This window comes from Aricia agestis, chromosome Z, assembly GCF_905147365.1.
Source record: "Aricia agestis chromosome Z, ilAriAges1.1, whole genome shotgun sequence".
In the NCBI taxonomy this organism is placed as follows: domain Eukaryota; kingdom Metazoa; phylum Arthropoda; class Insecta; order Lepidoptera; family Lycaenidae; genus Aricia; species Aricia agestis.
In genome coordinates, this window is record NC_056428.1 from 26,914,267 (window position 1) to 26,936,597 (window position 22,331).

Below are 22,331 nucleotides of genomic sequence, written 5' to 3' on the forward strand. Positions count from 1 at the left end.
GGAAATTTTTGAGCCGGTAGATGAATCGTACATATTATGTCGTACTGCCAGATATTTATGTGAAACTTTATTTTTAGATGATTTTAGTTCTCTATTTAAAAAATTAATTAACCCATCAAGCCCCATAAGCTCACCGGTGAGCGAGACACAATAGAATAACAATAGATTTCCAAGGATCCACGAATCACGATCGAAGGATTAAAATAATGAAGACGCATTCGAAATTTCGAATATATAAAATATCCAATAATTAACCACACGTCAGGTGTAACAGAAGCACTTCAAAACTCTTATTACGTGCGCGGTAAGGGCGCGGTATGTTACACTTGATATGTGTACCTGGGTAGGTAGGTACTAATTAGTACATTCTTACAATCTCCTTGTTACATTTCTTACAACGTAAACAATAAAACAGAGATAAAAATACACGCCGCCAAGGCCAACACAATATTAGTGTAAACTGTGAGCCGATATTTATAAAAATTTAAATCCTTTTTGTTTTTTGAATCAGATTTACATCCGTACACTGAACATTTATTATAATAACCCATTGTTTATAAGATAAGTTATCGTTTTACAACACAAAATTCGTAGACAACGCGCCAACGTCACCTCTATGGGCGCAGGTACACAAACTCCGCGAGTTTGTGTACGCGGGCCCGCGCCGCCCGCTTCCTCGCGGGTACCCCTCCGTTGCTCTGCGCAAGTACATTCGTTTCAGTACTGTAGGGATATGTCATATTGCTATACTGTGACTATACACTGGAGAGAGTCTTATATCGGTGTATAAGCTTCAAAAGCGTGTAATGTTATGTCCTACTTACTAGGACATAACAAAGGAGTCGGTCTGCATATTTCAAGTAATAAAAGTGTTAATAAAGGTTTTAAGTGAACATTTAATGCTAGATATTGTTGAGTTTTATGGTTCCGCTAAATAATAAACCATAGGATTGGCCAAAGAATGCCTCAAACACGTGGATTTAACATTAAATACGTAAGTTTTGAACAACGTTTTTTGGGCTTTTTAACAGGGTATTTTTGGAAGCTAAAAAGATAATTTATAAGTTTATAAACCTCTATTCGTGCTATATAAGGCATTAGTGCTAAAAATGTCACATCAATTAATAATTTGGCTTTAAAAATTGCATAGCTTCTTACGTGTGTTTACGGATTCTCATCACTTGAACTATAGTTAATCGATATCATGAACTAATTGACTTTCTTTCCTGTATCATATTGTGCTTCGAAATAATCGACAAATAGAAATATTCAAGAAAATAATCGGTAAGCTAAAAAGTTAATTTATAACTTTATTAATCCTTTATTCGTGCTATGCTAAAAATGTTAAATCAATTAATAATTTGGCTATAAAAATTGCATAGCTTTTTACGTGTGTTTACGGATTCTCATCACTTGAACTATAGTTAATTAATCGATATCATGAACTAATTGACTTTCTTTCCTGTTTCATAATGTGTTTCGAAATAATCGACAAATAGAAATATTCAAGAAAAAAAACGCATTCTACTTGTAAGTTGTATGAAAATAAGCACAAAATGGCCACGCGATGAGGGGCAGACTTCACCTATACTATAATACTTTATCTATGGTTTTGAATTTGAAGTTGCTTTAGGTGGAAAATGTTGTGAATAGTTGGCAACACTGTGTACTCTGTCTGTGAATGTGAAAATTGAAAAACTCTTGTTGCTCACGCCAAGTTTTTGTCTACCGGATGAAACTAATTCCGATCTAAAGCATTAAATAGACTATTTACTATTGTGACAACTAGACGACTAGTGAATTCAATTTTCTCGAGCTGAAGAGAATAGGTATCTTTCGTTTATCCCCAGAAAAATGACGTATAATGCTCTCAAAATTATTCAATGGCTGAGACCCATGCTATTGGAGTGTCAATAACAAGTGCATAAACGTATGGTACTAACAATATGGTTAAATTACTGTTTAGAAATGCGATTATGGACAACTTACATAAGAAGAAGTGGTTTATCCTATTTATATTAATCGTTTGTCGAAAATTGGACGTGGTCGAAGGTAAGTGATTGAGTTTGCTTTGAATATATTGTATACCTAAATAGAACATCTTATAGAAACTGGCTTGCGAAGTTTATTATTATAAGTTTTTGTGTGTGTTTATCAATAAATAATTTAGTATGTAAGTGCTCTGCAAAAGTGACCATAACAATATGTAAAAATGTCACTCAACTCAAATAATGAAACTCAATAATTTCTTGTAATTTTGTATCTTGTTTGTAATGTTGTAAGTATTTTTGAACAATAGATTTATTTATTTTCAAGTTACAAGCTAGCACATTTTGCATATAAAATAGAAAAATAACAACATTTTACAAGTAAAAAAAAATATACAAACTTAATGCTTGCAAATAAATTGGTGATGCACTATGATATTCTATTTAAAAAAAGGTAGATATCGCACTAGCGCATACAGCCTGATACGGCCAAACGAAGGTAAGTCCCTTCATTTGAATTAGTTGCATGTTGCCAGTGAGTAATTAATTTTTATTTGGATATTTTCTAACATTATCGACAAATTATTTAATGCAAAAAAATAAACTAAAAAAGGATAGAAAATACAGACAACAACTGCAACGTGATAAGGACAGATAATCGTGTGACAGAATAATCGCGCATGCGTGCCGATGTGCAACTCAAAATATACATATAGCAATCCTTTTCTATATCATTCGTAATGTATTATCTGTCGCATTCATTGTTGTAATTTATAAATATACTAGAGGTAGGTATTTATATGTCGTACAGGAACAAATTCTGAGGACCGCTTCGTATGAGCATACGCCATCTTTAATAAAACATCATTGGCGATGCAGCATAAAACTGGTAAAGAGAATGACCATAGAGAATTTGTATGTGCTTTGCAAATGTATTGCCCAAACCGGAAATTAATAATGGAAAGGAATCACTTGCCTTTAATATCACATTTTATGCACTACAAGATCAAATTGTATAAATTAGAGTCTATTGACTTGTGTGGAGAAATATGATAAAAATTTATATAATATAGGATAAGGTTTTTTATCAAATTCTCATGTCTGTAGTTTAATGAAATAAAACATTATGTAAAATATTATGTAATAACAATATTATGTCGACTGATACAAAATATTGTATCAGTTACATTAAAGTAAATTTAATGTTCTTAATAATCACAAGACAATCAGACTCATGGAATGGTGAATAGTACTCAGAATTAAGTTATAATATTTCTCAATTACATACAATTTCGAAGCCGGTTTTATCTTAAAATACTAATATTATGTACATAATAATATAATAGATTTGTCTGGTCTGAACATCGAATACTTGAATTTTAGGCTTGAAATGCTATTGCAACAGTGACAGTCCGAGCTGTCCGAATTCAACATGTGAAACTGATGGCTACTGCTTGGCCTCCACAAATCTCGAGAATGGAGTTCAGAAACACACATACCAGTAAGTTTCAATATTCTCACTCATTAATTTTCTTTAGTATTGCATTGAATAGATTACAGTCAGCATCAGTGAGCACTGAGCTTACAACAATACTATGATATTAGAACTTACCTTTTTATACATGTATAGCAAAGTGACATAATTACTACTAATGCCCCCTTATTAGTGAGAATATTTACTCTACACTTACTCTAAATGCTGCTTGTTTGTTAAATTTCCTTTTATGGGTCATACAAAGAAAATTACAAATTAGTGTAGCGTTAATTTCTTTATTCATAAGGGGTTTTAAGTTAAAATGTAAATATTACATTAATTGTAATTATTTTATTCATGTAACATTATATAAAATATTGTATCCTATTAGTTCTGATAAAGGATTTGTTATTGTGTTGTTTTGGTATCAACACAGTTTTAATGGTAGTCGTTATAATTAATTTAAAAACAAACAAATTTACTAACGATAATTATTAATATTTAATAGTACTATAGATTATGTGACAAAAACAGTTTTATGATGCTGGCTGTATCCATTTCATAACTTATCTAATATCAATTATTGGCAAAAATTTTATGGGGTTGGTATATACTCAATTATATTTTTTTTTATAAAACCCACACTTCAAAATTTGTTTACAACACATCAAGTGTTAAAGGTACATATTTTGGATTAAAAAAAACAATTGGCAAAATATCAACACAATTCTAAATTATTTTTATCGGCTCATAAAGTTATTGATATTATAATTGAATTCATTGACATATTGTGTAGAGAGGTGGCCTTAAGCTGTTTGAATGGCAAAGCCTTCCCTCCCGTGTATCCGTCAAAGTGCAGAGACACAAGAACATATTGCTGTGACAGAGATTACTGTAACTCAGATGACACTTACCGAGAGAAATTCTCAAACATACTGCACGCCTCGTCCGTGGGTAAGATCATCATGCACACTTGTGGGAGTGCGATACGTACATGCAAAGAGTTTGTTGAATGTACTCCTAGACTATGTCTTGCCATACCTACTATAAGTTTTGTGTTGAGATGCCAATTCTAACAAGTATGCTTCCATAGTGAATATGTACCTAATGAGACTCAGGATGATGAGATCTAGTTGTTTTGAATGATGTGCAGTTAACAAACACTATTTTCCGAGTGTGCATTGGTTTTGCTTAACTAAACATGATTGGTGATTCCGCGGTTCAGCTGCATCGACCAGAAATCACTGATACCGAAGGAGCACCCCTTCAGTTGCTCCACGACGCGAACTAGGAATGAGTCGGTGGTGATTGAGTGTTGTAAGGTTGACATGTGCAACCGGGGGCGCCGCCTGAAGATACCCACCAAGCCTCCAGGTAGGAGCGACGTAGCCGGATGTGCCGCTAACTAGCACAGTAGCTTGTCGCCACCGGCCTTACCCCTGCGGTGTTTGGCTCACCCTGCATGTTCTCTTTTTAGCTGTGATTTTCTTTTAACCCTACTTCTAAGACCGGCGTTGATCACCTATGGAACTAATTCGATTTTTGTGACGTAGATGTTGGCACCAGGAAACGATATTCCCTCCCGGCGACAAACCGATTTGGTGTCGCGAATCGGAGGCGGCCGATATATTTTGCTGTGCTACGGACTTCTGTAACCGTGACTTCTTCCCAGGTACGGCGCTAGATTGTACCGTCGGGCCAAAACTGGGTAGCTTTGTATTGTGATGTCCACAGCATAATTTCTAGTATAATTGTTCTCGAAGGTCCATAATGTGGTTTATCATTTAATGCATATACAGAAATGCATGAGAATGAAGTCGGAGTTACTTGGGACGTTTGACGATCAAAACAATTAAAAGTATTGTAAGTGAAGTACATTTTCATCAGTACCTTGTGCGCTTATGTGCTGTTCACATGTGGGAATTCATTACGCATTGTTAAATTATTGTACTCAATTCCTGAAATCTTGTCTAAAAATAGGGTACCTTTAGAAGAAGGAATTAACAGAGCAGAGAATAATCAGACCTGAAACGTTGGTAGGTTCATTTTATGTCTTGTGGAATGTCGAAAGTCATCGGTAAGACTTATCGTAAGTGATCATGTGCCGGTTTTAATGTTTTTTTGCATGGAGTTTGGTTCACTAATTCATAAGCATGGTATGAGTAGGCACTAAGCATTTTTGGTAATAATCCTATCATCCCATTAGAATATATTATCTCATTAGAATAAGTGCTACATTTGCGAGTTTTTTAACTATCATACAATAGGTAATAGATTTAACTAGCAGGCTACATTCTTATTTGAAAGGGCTATTTAGTTAAATCTTCTTTTATTTAACAATTACATTGAATGTTGTAAATGGGTACTGTGCTACTATTAAATCACAGGTATCTTTTATTTTAGGGCTTATAGAGCTTGCTCTAAATTGTATATAATATTATTGTTGTTACCAGTAAGCTTATACGGGTGGGTGGGTACTGGGTACAAGGTACATTGGGTAAATTATAATTGTCAGTCCTCGTCATAACAGCTTACATAATGTTTTACATTTGCATATTTTATACATAACAAAATACATAATAAGTATTAATTTTCATTGTAAATGTTATTATTTACTTAAATACCTAAGTACATACATAGTTTTGATTACTTATATTTTTTATTTTTTACAAAATTTTGTAAACAAGTGTTTACTAGATTTCTTGGTTTAGACTGATTTGGTTGGTAATTGGTATAGAGTTGTAATATCTTGTAAGTTTAATGGCATTTTGGTATTGGTACACAGGAATATGCATGATATTGGCGTGTGCCACAATCAGGAAAAATTATATTATCAAAATAACGTTTTTAAGTTGTTCTTTAAATCTAAACCGCGTACGAACTGAATTTTTGCTGATTGTAAAACGTTTTATGCAATACATTTCGACACGTGCAATTGTTATCATAATAAATTCGTTATTATCAATCAAAAACCAGTATGTATGCGACCATTACACTAGGCCATGATGGGCAATCATGGTCGTTGCTACTACTATTGGCCAATAAATAGTTGACCAAGCTTATTACATCGCGTATTTGTCCATCATGGCCCAAAACGCAGAGGCCGCATTATATTCATTTTTACAAGAGATTCTAACATATTTTTCAAAATAAAGAGTCGAGCCCGTCTGCTACCGCGTGGCAAGTGATACCATGGATCATGGGATTGATTGTCCTCGGGATATGCGCGGCCATAAGTTTCTGGTGGGCCCGACGGTCTCCGAAGTTGATAAAGCGTGGCTCCCACTCGCTGTTCCCACCGGAGGACTCGTGCTGCGAGACCAGGCACCCCATGATCACTGCCACCATCAAGGACATGATTGAACTGACCACCTCTGGATCTGGTTCAGGTAAATTACATTGCTATATTATTATCACACATGTTATAAGTTATAACACTATTACATTAAAGGCGAAAGTTTGTGAGTGTGTAATATATTCATTACTTTTTAGGATAGTTTACTTATTTTCAGCAAAAGCACCATCCCTTTAATTTCGAGTCATCATACATAGGCTACTTTTATCCCGAAAATACAATGTTCTCGTGCGATATTGTAACTATTAGATTTTGGTTTATACATAAATTTATGTGAATGCCTATTAACTCCTATTAACAAGATTTATATGGTGCGCTCGAACGTTCTTGTTTGGATATGGATAGCGAAAGAGTTATTGTAAATATACCTATCCTGTTGTTCCAAGACAACGAATGAAAAAAAATCTGAGGAAATTTTGGGTCAATTTGTATATTCGTAAATTCTTCTTTTTCGTTTTTAGGGTTCCGTACCCAAAGGAATTTCGATGTCTGTCCGTCTGTCTGTCTCCAAGCTGTTACTAACGAACTAATAGCTAGCTAGAGATTTGAAATTTTCACAGATTATGTATTTCTGTTGCCGCTATAACAACAAATACTAAAAACAAAATAAATTAAATATTTAACGTGATTTTTCAAACTTTTTTTGCTCGGTATCAATGATGACAACAGGTAGCCACCTGAAATGTTCACAATATACTCAGCTGGATTAATACTTTAATAATTAATAATAAAATTTTAATAAAATTCATAATCAAATACAAAAAATACATTTTTTTACTATTTTGCTCTATAATGGTACTTAACAATTCGTGCGCGAGTCCAACTTGCACTTGGCCGACTTTTTTTAATCAGGCAATCGCAGTCGAAATTTTAAGCAAGAGCTTAATAATTTGCAAAAAAGAGTAGATTTATAACTTATAAGCCTCATTTAAAGGAACGCATTTTTTGTTTGGAAGTTTCACTCAGATGAATTATAGCGTACCTTTGCACCGTTCGCGGCACCGTGCTGCGGCGCGGCGCGGCGGGCGCCGTGTTGTGTCACGGTGGCGGCGTCGTGTCGGAACACTGCGATGACGCCATACTGTTTAATGCGGACGCGGCCTAAGAGTTACTCATGAATAATGATTATGCAAATCTAAAATCAATTACAACATTTGGTTCAAATCGACATACCTACACGTTAATTTCTTGTTTGTCTTTTACTAAGTTCGGATCTCAATTACCAATATATTTTCAGGCCTACCTCTCCTAGTCCAGCGGTCTATAGCTAGGCAGATCCAACTGGTGGACATAATAGGAAAGGGCAGATTCGGCGAGGTCTGGCGCGGCCGCTGGCGGGGAGAGAATGTCGCCGTGAAGATATTCTCTTCTCGCGAGGAGAGTTCCTGGTTCCGTGAGGCGGAGATCTATCAGACTGTCATGCTGCGTCACGAGAATATACTTGGGTTCATCGCAGCTGATAATAAAGGTAGGATCTAGTTGAAATGTTATGTTACATATTGTATATTATACTCCATGTTATACTGGGTGTGGGCAAAGTCATGACGTTTAGGCGCTTGCCCATACAAATCACAAAAATATTGCTCTTTCAACACTACTCCTTTCACATTGAACTCTATAAGTGATAATACTTTAGAGTGTGTAATGTGTATGTGTTGTAATTATCACTTAGTTTTGTTACAAATTAATTTGTTTCTGTCTGTTTGTCATCTATTCATGTTTAAACCGCTCGCGCTGTAGCGATTGTGATGATATGTACGGAGATACTAAGAGTTTTGGTAAACGACAAAGGAGGTTTTTAGCTCAGGAAATATAATATAGTTCCTGCGTTATAAGCTCAAGTAAACTATAGCCGTTTATACAAATTGTCTAACCTATGTACAATATAAAACCATACATCAAAATTCGATCAGTAGCTTAGGCACTAGACAAACATAGGACTGGGTAAATATTTCACCACATCTATTATCAAGTCTAAGAATTATTGCTCAAGTGAACAAAGTGTCAGAATATAAATATTTGTATGTATGCTAGCTCCTAAGTAATTAAAATTAATTTGTTACAGACAATGGCACATGGACCCAGCTATGGCTGATAACGGACTACCATGAAAACGGTTCGCTTTTCGACTTCCTCACCGGCCGGACTATAGATTCACCTACCACTCTCGTCATGATGGCTCTGTCCATCGCCACCGGATTAGCACACCTGCATATGGATATCGTTGGAACTAAAGGTAAGAAATGAAATACAAAATTATGGTTACACTAGACGTTCCGTGCGGCTTCTCCTGCGTAAATTATGAATTTCACGGAAAATAAATATAGCCAGGGTGAATGTAGCTGGTGAAAGAATTCTTGAAATCGACACAGTAGTTTTTGAGTTTATAAATTAAAACATACACACAAAAATACAAATCTTTCCTCTTTATAATAGTTGTGTAGATAGATAATAATAATATGGTTTTATGGTTACAAGAAATTGAAATATAATATCAACCTTTTGGTTACAGGCAAACCGGCTATAGCCCACCGTGATCTCAAGTCTAAGAACATTCTAGTGAAATGTAACCTCACTTGTGTTATCGGCGACTTGGGCCTGGCAGTGCGACATAATGTCGCTAGCGACTCCGTCGACGTGCCGTCAACGAATCGTGTCGGAACTAAACGATATATGGCCCCGGAGGTAAGTGATTTAAAGATATATATATAATGATACAACATTAGGTAGGAAAACATATATTATGGGGTCTAAAGGACCCGGGCATTTTCTTATCCATAATCCATATAGATTATAGACAGATAAAATACACACCCATAAGCGTCCGACATGCCCGAGCATTCACCCATCAAGATTTTGAGATTTTTCTTTCAAATATAGGTGGTGCTCGACGCTCTTATACGAAATTACATTTCACAAAAAAAAACTAGATTACCCGGTGAACAGTGAACTTCGTATCACTTGCATCTTAATAAACCTTCCCTGGTCTTCCATGAATATTTCAAGGTGAAAATTAGCCAAATTAATTTTTTTATATAGATATAACTAGCTAACCCGGCAAACGTTGTTTTGCCATATAAATTATATCTAGTATCAATATAATAAGTAGATAAAATCGGTTAAGCCGTTTTGGAGGAGTTCGCGCACAAACACTGGGACACGAGAATATTTTATAAAGTTGGGTAATTAACGTCAATAACGTACTTACTACAAATTGGCACCTTACAACACCGATAGTGGATCTATTTTTGGGAACACAGCAATGTGGCCTTGCTCTGAAGTCTGAGGTGGCATCGCTAAAATCTTATCTGAAATCAATACCTCGATTCTGCAATTTTAATCCAATGTTAAAATAGTCCTATCAGACGATAAGTTGTATTGAACTTTCGATTGTGATGAGAACGTGCATCAAAACCATGTCAAAACTTTATTATTGTAAGCAATATATTTAAGGGGACGACTAAAGCAAAATAGATGATCTTGTAAACATTTTTATACTCGATAATATGCTACGAATTGTTTCATTTTTAATTCATAATCATTTTATACAACATTGCACTAAACGAAAACAAGATAAGTACACATCTTAAAAAATTGTCGATAGAAAGATGCATTCAATTTCACGAATATTAAATTTCTTTTCAAAACGGTGCACTTAACTAAATAGAAATTAACAAAATATAATATGAAATTCTATTACCGAGGGACTGTACTAGCGGATTTTTAAAAGCTAAATAAAAAAAATAACTTGGCGCTGATTTTTCTTTTTCACAATTATGAAAGACGGGCGAGTGGGAAGGGAGAAGGAAGATGTTTGATTTTTTGCATCCAATTACATCTTAAAGATTTTCAGTTTAAATTACCATTTTTTGTAGGTTCTAGACGAGACGATGGACTGTCGTCAGTTCGATCCGTACAAGCGTTCCGACGTCTACTCCTTTGGGCTGGTGCTATGGGAGATGGCTCGGCGCTGCGGAGTCTCACCTGATGAGTACCAGCCTCCGTACTACGAGTGTGTACCTCCCGACCCAGCTTTGGACGACATGAAGCGTGTGGTGTGCATTGAAAGACGCCGCCCGAGCGTGCCCAACCGATGGCACTCTGATCCGGTGAGTTTTGGGGTTCCGTGTCCGCAAACAGATCCGACAAGTTTTGTAAGGTTCCGTACCCGAGCGATAAAAGTTTGTCCGTGTGTCACACTTTTCTAATCTATCGCATAGCTTTTATCGCGGGGTTTGAGCGCGGCGACCGAATGAAGAAATCCCGTATCGAACAAAACCTAACACACCCACCACAGTGTTTTTTTGCGTGCGACTAGACGTATGCGAATTATAATCGCTATAATCGCTAAAAGTTGATAAACAATATATGCAATAGCTTTACCGCGGTAATTCTAGAGTGCCACACGTATTTACTGGAACGAAGTTCATTATAGCGCGCTGCGAATGGGGGCTAGACGGAAAAAATTAAGACGAAAAGTTGTAACGACACCAAAGTGTCGTTACAACCACACGGCTTACAACTATAGCAAAAATGCTATAGTTGTTATATGTATTCATATGTTTCTCTCTCTGACTCTCGCATTTAACAGTGTGGTGTAGCGAATTTGTTTGTCTTTTTTTTAGTGTGTTTCCGTTGTGTGGTACAGGTTTTTTGTACTTATATAAGAAGTAATAAACTGGAACTTCGTTCCATCCAGGTGTCCCTTTTTATTATTATTTGGGTGATGACCCACCACACATGCAACTCTCAAACTCAACACTCACTGCAACTCCTGTTAACCAGGATCGACAGCGGCTACCATGACCGTCTTTAATATAGTCTTAGAGAGTCCGAGGGACAAGCTAAGACTGAATAGACCCACAACAAAAGGGTAAGAAAGATAGGAGTAGGAAGAACCTCCGAAAAGTCTCTTACTTCGTGGAGCCTGGACTGGCTTATTTATCACCTTACTATAGTTTGTGCGTTTTATGATGATATGCGTGACACATTATAATTGACAATAGTAAGGAAGTTACCTAACTAAATTTAATCGATAATAATTTAAAAATATCGAACCCTTTTTTATCGATTTGATTTCGATTCAACAGAGTCAATCTCAATTGACATAAGTTCCGTTTCATGCATCTGACATTTTTCAAAATATGTTTTCGTAACAATAATTTTATACTCCTATTTCACAGTTTATTATAATTTTATATTAATAAGTTAGCATTTAGCAACTTTTCATTTTTATTCATTTACAAATACAGGAAACATTTGTTTTTGTAGATGGAATATAATTTATTACATTTAGATTTTTTTGTTTTCTTGTAAAAAAAATCCGTAGCAAGGAATATGAGAACTGTCACCCATATCATCTTAAAACGCACATACTATAGAATAACTAGATCCAATGTTACAATAGAAAGTAAAAAAGGTAGTAAAAATGTTACAGTAGAGCTGGGATGACGCACCCAGGGCCCGCGTAAGGGCTACTGGCGCCTGTGTGCAAAAAAAGGATTTTGGAGCCCCTTTAGGCAAATTTTTTTGGGACCTTGGTTTTGGCGCCCATAAAGATGGCAATTTGGCGCCCCTAGAAGATGGCGCCCGTGTGCATTGCACACATTGCACATATGGTAGCGGGGGCCCTGGACGCACCAATGTCACAACGATGTCATCATTAGCAGTTAGCACGCGATAGCACGCGACTGATAAGAAAATGACAATTGTAAATTATTATAAAACTAGATGTCCCGCGCGGCTTCGCCCGCGTAAATTAGAAATTTTACAGAATCCGTAGGTACATTTTCCCATAAAAAATATATCCCCCGTTTTTCCCACATTTTCCTGAGTTTCTTCTGTCGTATTAGTCTTAGAGTAATAATATAATATAACCTTCTTGATAAATGATGAGTCTTACTCGATAAATGATCTATCTAACACTGAGATAAGTTTTTAAATCGGACCTGTAGTTTCTGAGATTGACGCGTTCAAGCAAACATACTCTTCAGGTTTATAATATTAGGTAGATATAGATTTTTTTTAATTATCGCTTGACAAACTCGAGTCTCGATCTAAAAGACTATGAAATGGTATAATATGGTAGTGATGATGATGATGATGATGATGAAGAATGTAATTTGCATAGCATATGCTTTCTGTTCTTAAAACAACGCCGAAACTCCCAAACTTGTATCTATAAAGAATCAGGAATTCTGTCAGCACCTTCCGAACCACGGTATACCAGGTATATCTCGGTGCAAAATCTTACTTGTTGGTAGCATATGCTTAGAATACTTCTCACGAAACCGAAGTCACCATATGTTTCCCTATAAGTTTTGAGGAGTTCCCTCGATTACTTATGGATCCTTCATCAGATCACCACTTTTCTGAATATAATACCAAATTGGGATGATACCCTATATACCAAAAGAAAAATTTTGAAAATCGGTTAACAAACGGCGGAGTAATCGTTGAATATAAGAAAACGAACATAACACCTCCCCCATTTTGAAAGTCGGTTAAAATTGTAGCCTATGTGTTATTTATTTAATACTATTGTGTTTATTTATGTACTATGTATTTTGAGACTATGCAATTTTGTCGCGTTCGCGATTCACTTTCACTTTTGTTGAGTTTCAGAACGCGATATTAGGTCCTCCAACGCGCACGCGAATTTGAACTTTATGCAGCGGTAATAAATTACAAATTGACTCTCCATTTTATTTAGAAAACGTTTGTATGGGAAATAGAAAAATGCTGTTTTGAGGATTTTCCCGGCAATTATTCGAATTTTTCTCACCTTTTAAACCTTCCCTAGACCTCCACGAATAATTCAAGACCAAGATAAGATAAATCCGTTCAGCCGTTCTCGAGTTTTAGCGAGACTAACGAACAGCAATTGATTTTTATATATATAGATTACTAGCTGGCCCGGTTTCATTAAAGTATTTCGATTTGCCCATAGGTATTATTTTATTGAAGTGACTAAATAAGTATGGCACCATGGCAGCGTCTATCGCTATCCCGTCTCACAAACAATGGTCGCCGGCAGTCTCGAGTAATAATTTACTATTATTTATTCAACAAATGCAATTATCAATATAAAAAGTAGATGTTGTACGATTCTCAACCCTAGCCGATATGCTCGCTAAGATTCACGAAAATCGGTCGAGCCGTTTCAGAGGTATTCAACCACGCACCCCGTGACACGAGAATTTTATATATTAGATATATTATATTATAGATTCACCAATTAGTGGTCGACAAATTTAAATACACATTAGAAACATAAAAAAAATTGATGGCTTGTCTCTAAATTTTAAATGCGTCCGCATTGACAGCGGTTTGGTCGCTACACAAAAAAGAGTGTTCTTATATTTTTTAACTAGTTATTATTATTAAAAATATAGTAGAATCAGGGTTCTGGCTTTTATACACTAATCTAGTGCGTTGTCGTTATTCGTCAGTGATTACGTTTACTGGTTGTTTGTAATAATAGAGATAAGATACGCGGTAATACTATATAATATGCTTACGCGGGAAATGTTCCATGGAGGAAACTGATTCATAGTAGAGATTGGTAATCACTAATCAGTAATCACCCAGGTTAAAACCCATCACTGGCTTAAAACCCACTTATCACTCATTTCATTCCACCCATTGGGTGGTTTGGGCGGGTGAAAACTAAACATTTTATATTTTCGAGTGTATATAAATTTAAATCGACACAAAAATAGGTGCACCGAGCTATGCGCGCTCTCGCTTGAGAGTGGCAAATAATAAATACTACGCAAAAAGAAACGACACTTAACCGATTCAATGCGGCGCACCTTTTTTAAGACTTTCAGTCGTGGCGGCATACAATTTTCTCGTGACACGTGAGCCGTGTCATAGAAGTAGATGGCACGGCTACCGTGTCACCCGCCACGTTCAAAAAGGTTTAATGTTTTTCTTGGTTTTTACGTGTTTATTAACTTGATTTATTTAATTGAACCCAAACCATTGATGTTAACGGAAGGCTACGTTGTTTTGAGTTAATTTCGAGTAGTTTTACTAAGTTTTAACCTGAAAATGGCAGGAAACGATTTTTTTGGTCAGATGTTGCAAACCTTTTGTAGGTTTCAAAGTTAGAAAAATGAGTATATTAAGAAGATCTGCGTTTCCGATGTAATTTAGACGTTCGTAGATAAATTTAAAGAAGTTCGTTGTTAAGTTTTTTTAACCGACTTCCAAAAAGGAGGAAGTTATACGTTCGGCTGTGGATATTTTTTTTGTGTGTTTTTACTTCGCCACTTGTGAACGGATTTTCCAAATTTTTCTTTTGTTGTATGGGGTATTTGTTGCGATTGATCCGGTTCCGAGTTGGTACCAGGTTCACAAAAGTGGTGGTTTGATGATGGGAACCTAGAACTAGCCAATTCCATACATAAAAACTAAGTTTTCTAGATATAATATTATATCGATTTTCAATAATTTTTATAAGCACGATAATTGGGTTCCAATAATAAAGCTTTAAGGTACAAGACCACTTTTAACAGCAGAGAAACGTTTTATTCCAATGGATAAGGAAGTTTGCGGAAACAGCTCGTTAGAAATATTTTCGATAGAAACAACTTATGCCAACGTAAGTATTTTCTACATGATTGTTTAAAAAATTTTGCGAAAACTTGAAAGTCTAAAATAATATAGAATAATATGGGCTCCCAATATTACTTCTTTATTTTCTTAAAAGTTTACTACTAAAAAGCCCGGTCGCACATTATCCGAATTTCTGATCAGAAAAATACATTTTGACACGTCAGAATTCTGATAGTATGCGGGGTCCACAACAATATGTATGAACAGAGTGCGTTCAGGCAGGGGCCCGGCGGCCGGGCTAAAAAAGAAGACAGCCCCTACTTTTCCAATTCACAGAATATTCAGAAATGAAGTCTATAGGCTTGTTTTACGTAGAAAATTAAGACGGTTTTGTTCGGAGTAGAACCTTCTAAAGTGTAATTTGAGGGAGATACAATCGCTTTCTAAATGACACGGCTCACGTGTCATACGCCACACGTTAAAAACTCATATAAGACGCGGCTGCCGTGTAATCCGCAATGAATGCACCTTGTTTTTTAAATGACACGACTCACGTGTCATACGCCACACGTTAAAAACATGTCTGGCACGGCTCCCGTGTCATCCACACTGAATTGTGCACGTAAAATCGCTTGCGGCAATGTGTTCGCGTCTTTTTTGGGATAATAGTATTGATGTGAGCGCTGTAACATATTAGTAGGGGCTATACTATGTGGATCTACTGCACGTCTGAGCAAAGTCGCTGTAAGGATTCCTACAGCACCGCGCACTTCTACTGCTGTAGAGCGGTCCTTTAGTGCCCACAGTAACACACACACTAAATAAAGAAATAGACTGACAACGAAAGGAGCAGCAAAATTAGTATTTATAAGCTACAATTGGAATTTATTAAAAAAAATACGCTGATGATGTTTCCGATGACTGCGTGCCCGATTTGCCGCCAGTCCCAAAGGAATTTCAAAGTCCTGACCATCTATCTACATCTGGTCTTAATCTTAACAGATTTGAAAATTTTGATTGTAACCAAATTTCTGAAAGTGATGATGATGATTAATCGGTGTATCACCTAATTTGTTGGTTTACATTTACAATACTTACCTTATTTTATTAAATTTATGTAAAAAATCACTTTAACCCAAATGGAATGAATGGGTTTTACCCACTATCCACCTCTAATTCATAGGCATTTGACGGACCTACGACATTTGGTCCGAATATGTCAACATGTTAGTCGTCATCTGTCTGCTGGGTTTGACATAACGCGACCAAAATATGCAGTTCCGCAATCTGCCTATAAATCAACTTCTCTGATATAGCAAACTTACTGCCTCACTCAGAGACTAATATTAATTACTCAACTATAAGGGTTGACCCACACCACAACCACACCACACACAAATGTGGTTATCTGTAGACTGAATCACACACGCGGTTGATAACGACTGCAAAATGCGGTAAGTGTGAATATTCATCTATACTAATATTATAAATGCGAAAGTATCTCTGTCTGTCTGTCTGTCTGTCTGTATGTCTGTCTGTCTCGCTTTCACGCCAAAACTACTGAACCGATTGCAATGAAATTTTGTACACAGTTATTCTAGAGTCTGAGAAAGGACATAGGCTACATTTTGATGTGGGAAAATATCTTATTTCCATGAAAATATCGATGAAAATTACTTCGCATTGCGCGTGGCCAGCGCTCATCCCGGGGGTCCTGGGTTCGAGTCCCGCAGGCGGAACAAAAAGTTTTCAATGTTCCTGGGTCTTGGATGTGTATTAAAATAATATTTCAAAAATCTTAAATATATTTTATGTATAATATTATAAAAAATCCAGAAATATATCGACGCGATGCAATGAACATTTTAGTTCTAATACGATTCAACAGATGGCGCTTTTTTTTACTTCGTTGTAACATAGAACTAATCATACTTATTAGTTATTATGTTTTTGTTTATAGTTTTTAATACGTTAGAATATTATGTTTAATAATATTATCACTTGCTATAATAATAATCAATCTATCTTATCTTATAGAACTCCTACTGCATTTCTAAGGAGTTCGAGTGTGTTGTGTTGGCCTATATTCCATCCAGAAAATATTTTTACATTTTAATTCTAATATATGAAAACAGATGGCGCTTTATTTTTTACTTCATTATTATAACAGAACTAATCATACCTACTTTATTATATATTATTGTTTTTATTCATAACTAGCTGTTGCCCGCGACTTCGTCCGCGTGGACTTTAGTTTATAGCGCGCGGTGTCAACAAAATTTGTGTCAAATTTAAAAACTTTTTAAAACCCTGGTAAGTGGTACCCCTCTTAGGGCCGCGCAGCGCGCTACACCGGAATGGCAGCGCTGAAAGTGCTCGCCTCGCCGCTGCCATTCCGGTGTAGCGCGGCCCTTAATTAATCAAAATACCCAAAAACAGCTGTGCAGTGTGCACATAATCTGTACTAATATTATGAATGCGAAAGTATCTCTGTCTGTCTGTCTGTCTGTCAGTCTCGCTTTCAGGCCAAACGCCAAAACTACCGAACCGATTGTAATGAAATTTTGTATACTGATAGTCTAAAGTCTGAGAAAGGACATAGGCTACTTTTTTACTGGAAAAAAGGGTTGTAAGGGTCGTAAATTTGTTCAAAAAATTCATAATAGATGGCGCCGTGCGTCTTCTACATCGCGCTGACGCTTGCTCAAAAGTCTTTCTATAAGAGGTGGTATCATCTTACATTTAAGTCTCGATTTTTTTCGATTGTTATATCTATTCTACGGTATTAAATAACTCAGTACTTTATCTGTGCAGGCAGTGACGTAACCTTAAGACCAAATTTCACCAACGACTGTTAAAGTTAATGCTCGAATTAGTATCACGTTAGCTGTTTCGTTTTTCATATGAATGAAAGAGAAGACAGGATATTTTAACAAGCTGTTAACACTAACAGACGTTGGTGAAATTGGGGCTAAACCTATCAATGATAAATAGTTTATGGGTAAAGTTGTGTAATTGGGGGGCTAAATAAGCTTTAAAATTTGGCATAATATATAAAGTTTAACATACAAAAATGAAGTACTTATTGTTTGCACACTGCACAGCTGTATTGATTTAAGGGGTACCAGGGTTTTTTTATAAAAGCTTTTGACACCAATTTTGTTGACATCGCGCGCTATAAACTGAAGTCCACGCGGACGAAGTCGCGGGCAACAGCTAGTTTTAAATACAAAGTATAGCCAGACCACATGGTGTGGTTGCGGTCGTGGTGTTGTTGACTGTTGTGGTATGTGAGGAACAGCCCTTATTAAATGATGATTTTGACATACTTAAGCCCCATAAATAATACCTGTGAAACTCTGAGTGCAGCAGTTACTAATAAATACATTTATGCAGCGTATTCATGGTTCGCCGTATTTGTCTGTATTGAGCATTTCCAATGTGCTAGACAGAGACAACCAGACTTTGCAAAGTTTTTGCTGTGTAAAGAAAGAAAAAAAAAGTTTTACCTTGAGTTGCACCAACTAACTTTAAGTATAACTGTAACTTTAACTACAATGCAAAATGTCAAATATTTGGTTAAAGTTAAAAATGGACGCTGTCATCATACAAAAACGCCATTTTTGATAGTTCTCCTTTACCGGCAGCGCCCCCGCCCACGTTAATTTATAACCTTGTTGGACCAGCTGTCATCTGTCAATTTCTCCGGTCAAAGTTAAGGTTAAAGTTAAATTTAGCCTTAACTATAACCATAACTTTAACCACGCCTCTGGTGCATCCCAACCATAATTACTAATTAATTGATAGGTATATGCGTCGATTTATACATAATACTCGCTACCTTAAAGCGAATAGCCACAAGACTCGAACAAATACCAAAGCCTGGCAGAAAATTGGCGTGATAAGCTTTCGGTGTTTTGTTTTGAAATAAAGAAGATCGCGTGATTTCTACGCATCCGAAGTACAAATCAACATAATTAGCAGATAAACGTGATAAGGTCAAGGAAAGAAAACAATATTGTTTACCATAATCACTAATAACGTACTATACCTACTCCATTTAATTCATTTTGATATAAATGTAAACAACTTGCATATCAACCAAATGCATGTGTCATTGAATCTCTTGACTTCACGGTCAACACGTCACGTTTAAATTGGTAGCATTATAGCTGTCAATAGTGAACTTTGTTCACTTTTTTTTATTTTATGCAGCGTAATATACTAAAGTCTCAGGAATCAAAGAGAAATTTGTACACAACCTATCGCTTCCGTCTCTTACTTTCGCCAAGGAAATTACGCTATCTCTATTCCAAATGTATGCGTTAGAATGAGAAAAATACTAATATGTTGTGGACAACCTTTTGTAATATGACGCGTACAACTTTAAGATTGCTCATCGAGACCGAAGTCATAGTATAAGCAACACAACCCTAAGACAGTAGGCAATTAACTCGCGGATTGGGCCGGAGATAACCTATTTCCCCTCTTTATACTAGGCTGAAGTTGGCAATTGGCGCATAATGGTGGATTTACACGGGTGACTAAAGCCGCACGATTTACGTCGCACGGCGAAAGTCGACCGCCTAAATGGCAATTCGACTACGCCGCATGCGGCTAAAGCCGCAAGCCCAAAAAGTTGTGCGGTCAATGCGGCTGGTGACTAAAATCGACCGTGCAAACGCTCAGTCGCAAGCGATCGCTTGCTGCAAACACATAGCGGAGATCTCGGGCGGCACAGGCGATTTTTGTAGAATGTGTAAATGGGGTGGCGATTCGACTAGTGACTTGCCGCGTGACTAAAATCGACCCGTTAGTCACCCGTGTAAATCGAGCATATTCCCCGCGTTCAAAATATGCATTTTGAGCGTTTCGGTCGTTTTTAACGCTAATACATAATATCTTCCAATTACGTTATTAATATCTTCCAATTACGTCTCATTCTCTGATCCCTGATTTAGTGGGACGGTTATATTCAGCTATTGCCGCTGCTCCTCGCGCTGCACTGCCGGCGACATTGCCCTGAATACTTCTGCGGCAGTAACGACTGCACCGAGCGCTTAAACTCACTGCCGCGCTCAGAGACGAATATTTCTTAATTGTAATTAAATTAAGATTTTGATATAAGCCCTATAGCCTTTTCATAATTTGTCAAACTCTTCATTAAATCGAAATTTAATTTAAATCTTAAATAAATATAACTTAAGAGGAGTCCACACCGCCCTTTTTTCCATACAAACGTTGTCCCCTGTGTCCTCCCTGGATAATGCTAGTAGAGTTATAATTTTTTTCCTGAATATCCACGGTCACTAATAAAATGTCCCTATGTTTTCTTTTTTTTCATAATTTAATTATTAAATAAGATATGAACGTTCAAAAACCCAAAAAAAAATGGCCAGATTTTCCGCTGTGTTCAAACATAAAGAAAACAGATTTGGCTAGATTATGCAAAAAAAAAAAAAAACATAGAAACACAGCTCAAGCCTTTCTTTAATCTTTAATGAAAAAAGTACTTAAATCGGTAAAGTTTAGGAACACAGCTCAAGCCTTTCTTTAATCTTTAATAAAAAAAATACTTAAATCGGTTAAGTTTTGGAAAAGGAATCATGGGGACAAGGAATCGTTGATTTTCTGCAGTTGTCTTTATCGCGTCCTGCGGTATAGGCTTGAGGTAAGGGAGACAGCTATAGATACTACACGTACTTTTTTCATTTCTCTAGCCCCTGGTGTATCCTCTTAACTAAAAAAATCTTAAAATATAACTTGTTCAAATAATTCCAGATTTTGTCTGCGATTGCGAAGGTGATGAAAGAGTGCTGGTATCAGAACCCCGCGGCTCGACTCACGGCGCTACGGATTAAGAAGACTTTGGCGAACATTGGCACAGACGACCACATCAAAATGTAAACGGTCACTATCGTAGGTTTTAACTTCTCTATTGCATTCTGATATTAATAAATGAATATTAGAGGCTATAGAAAAGTTATATAGATTCACCGACGATTCATCTGGTATATTAAAAATAAAATCGGCCAAGTGCGAGTCGGACTCGCGCACTAAGGGTTCCGTACCGTTAAAGAGCAAAAGTAGGAAAATAATTGTTTTTGTATGAGAGCCCCCTTAGTTATTTATTTCATTTAAAACCACTACATATTATAAAACAAAGTCGATTTTTTCCCTCATGTCCTTTCGTTCCCTTTAATCTTTAAAACTACGCAATGGATTTTGATGCGGTTTTCTTTAATAGATAGAGTGATTAAAGAGGAAGGTTTATAAGTTTCAAAACATTAATTAAATAGTGGAGAAATACTTTTATTTTCGGGGTTTCTAATGTGATGTCGTAAATAATTACATTTTTTCCGCTTACATTGCAAACGCAGGCTGAACCCTATGAGATTTGTCAAAATAATGTACTTACCAAGTATGTACACTATGAAAAGGTCTACAGAAAAATTCGCGATGGTATACGTCTACATCTTAAGGATATCCCACAATAACATTTTTTGTCATTTACTAAAAAACTACAAATAATGGCTGTCTGTCTGTTTGTCTCTCTCCAGGCTGTATCTCAAAAACCGCTATAGCTAGACTTCTGAAATTTTCACAGATTGTGTAAACATACACGCCGCTATAACAACAAATACTAAAAACAAAATAAAATTAATATTAATTAATGGGGGCACCCATACAACAAACGTGATTTTTTTACCTTTTTTGCTCGATATTGATAATGGCAACAGAAAAGCACTTGACATTTTCGCAAAATCCTCAATTATATATTGTGTACTTTAATAGTTAATAATTAAATTAAGATAAAATTAAAATTTAAAGGGTGCTCCCATACAAAAAACAAAAATGTTGGCCTATTTTTGCTCTATAACGGTACGGAACGCTTCCTGCGGGAGTTCGTCTCCCACCTGGCCTATTTTTTTAAATGTTATTTTAAACTCCA

At 36.2% G+C, this 22,331-nt stretch overlaps 1 protein-coding gene across 3 annotated transcripts; it reads left to right on the plus strand.

The window, feature by feature from the left end:
- The first annotated feature begins 1,698 nt into the window (after positions 1–1,698).
- On the plus strand, positions 1,699–21,434 carry LOC121739075 (TGF-beta receptor type-1). Of its 3 annotated transcripts, none has more exons than XM_042131392.1 (9): positions 1,699–2,052; positions 3,372–3,489; positions 4,259–4,416; positions 6,618–6,851; positions 8,055–8,285; positions 8,883–9,053; positions 9,330–9,502; positions 10,693–10,926; positions 21,161–21,434. In XM_042131392.1, the coding sequence occupies exons 1-9, from the start codon at positions 1,947–1,949 to the stop codon at positions 21,284–21,286; spliced, it is 1,551 nt and encodes a 516-aa protein (XP_041987326.1). In that variant the 5' UTR covers positions 1,699–1,946; the 3' UTR covers positions 21,287–21,434. The 3 variants fall into 3 exon arrangements, with proteins under 3 accessions (XP_041987326.1, XP_041987327.1, XP_041987328.1); XM_042131393.1 differs by lacking the exon at positions 4,259–4,416 and adding an exon at positions 4,688–4,836; XM_042131394.1 differs by lacking the exon at positions 4,259–4,416 and adding an exon at positions 5,016–5,134.
- Positions 21,435–22,331: the final 897 nt, after the last annotated feature.

What these genes read in the sequence shown, in the direction of transcription:
- LOC121739075 (XM_042131392.1), top strand. Translation starts at nt 1,947, where the DNA reads ATGGTTAAATTACTGTTTAGAAATGCGATTATGGACAACTTACATAAG. An exon ending in GTTCAGAAACACACATACCA is followed by an intron (nt 3,490 to 4,258) that starts GTAAGTTTCAAT and finishes CATATTGTGTAG; the next exon opens with AGAGGTGGCCTTAAGCTGTT. An exon ending in CATCGCAGCTGATAATAAAG is followed by an intron (nt 8,286 to 8,882) that starts GTAGGATCTAGT and finishes AATTTGTTACAG; the next exon opens with ACAATGGCACATGGACCCAG.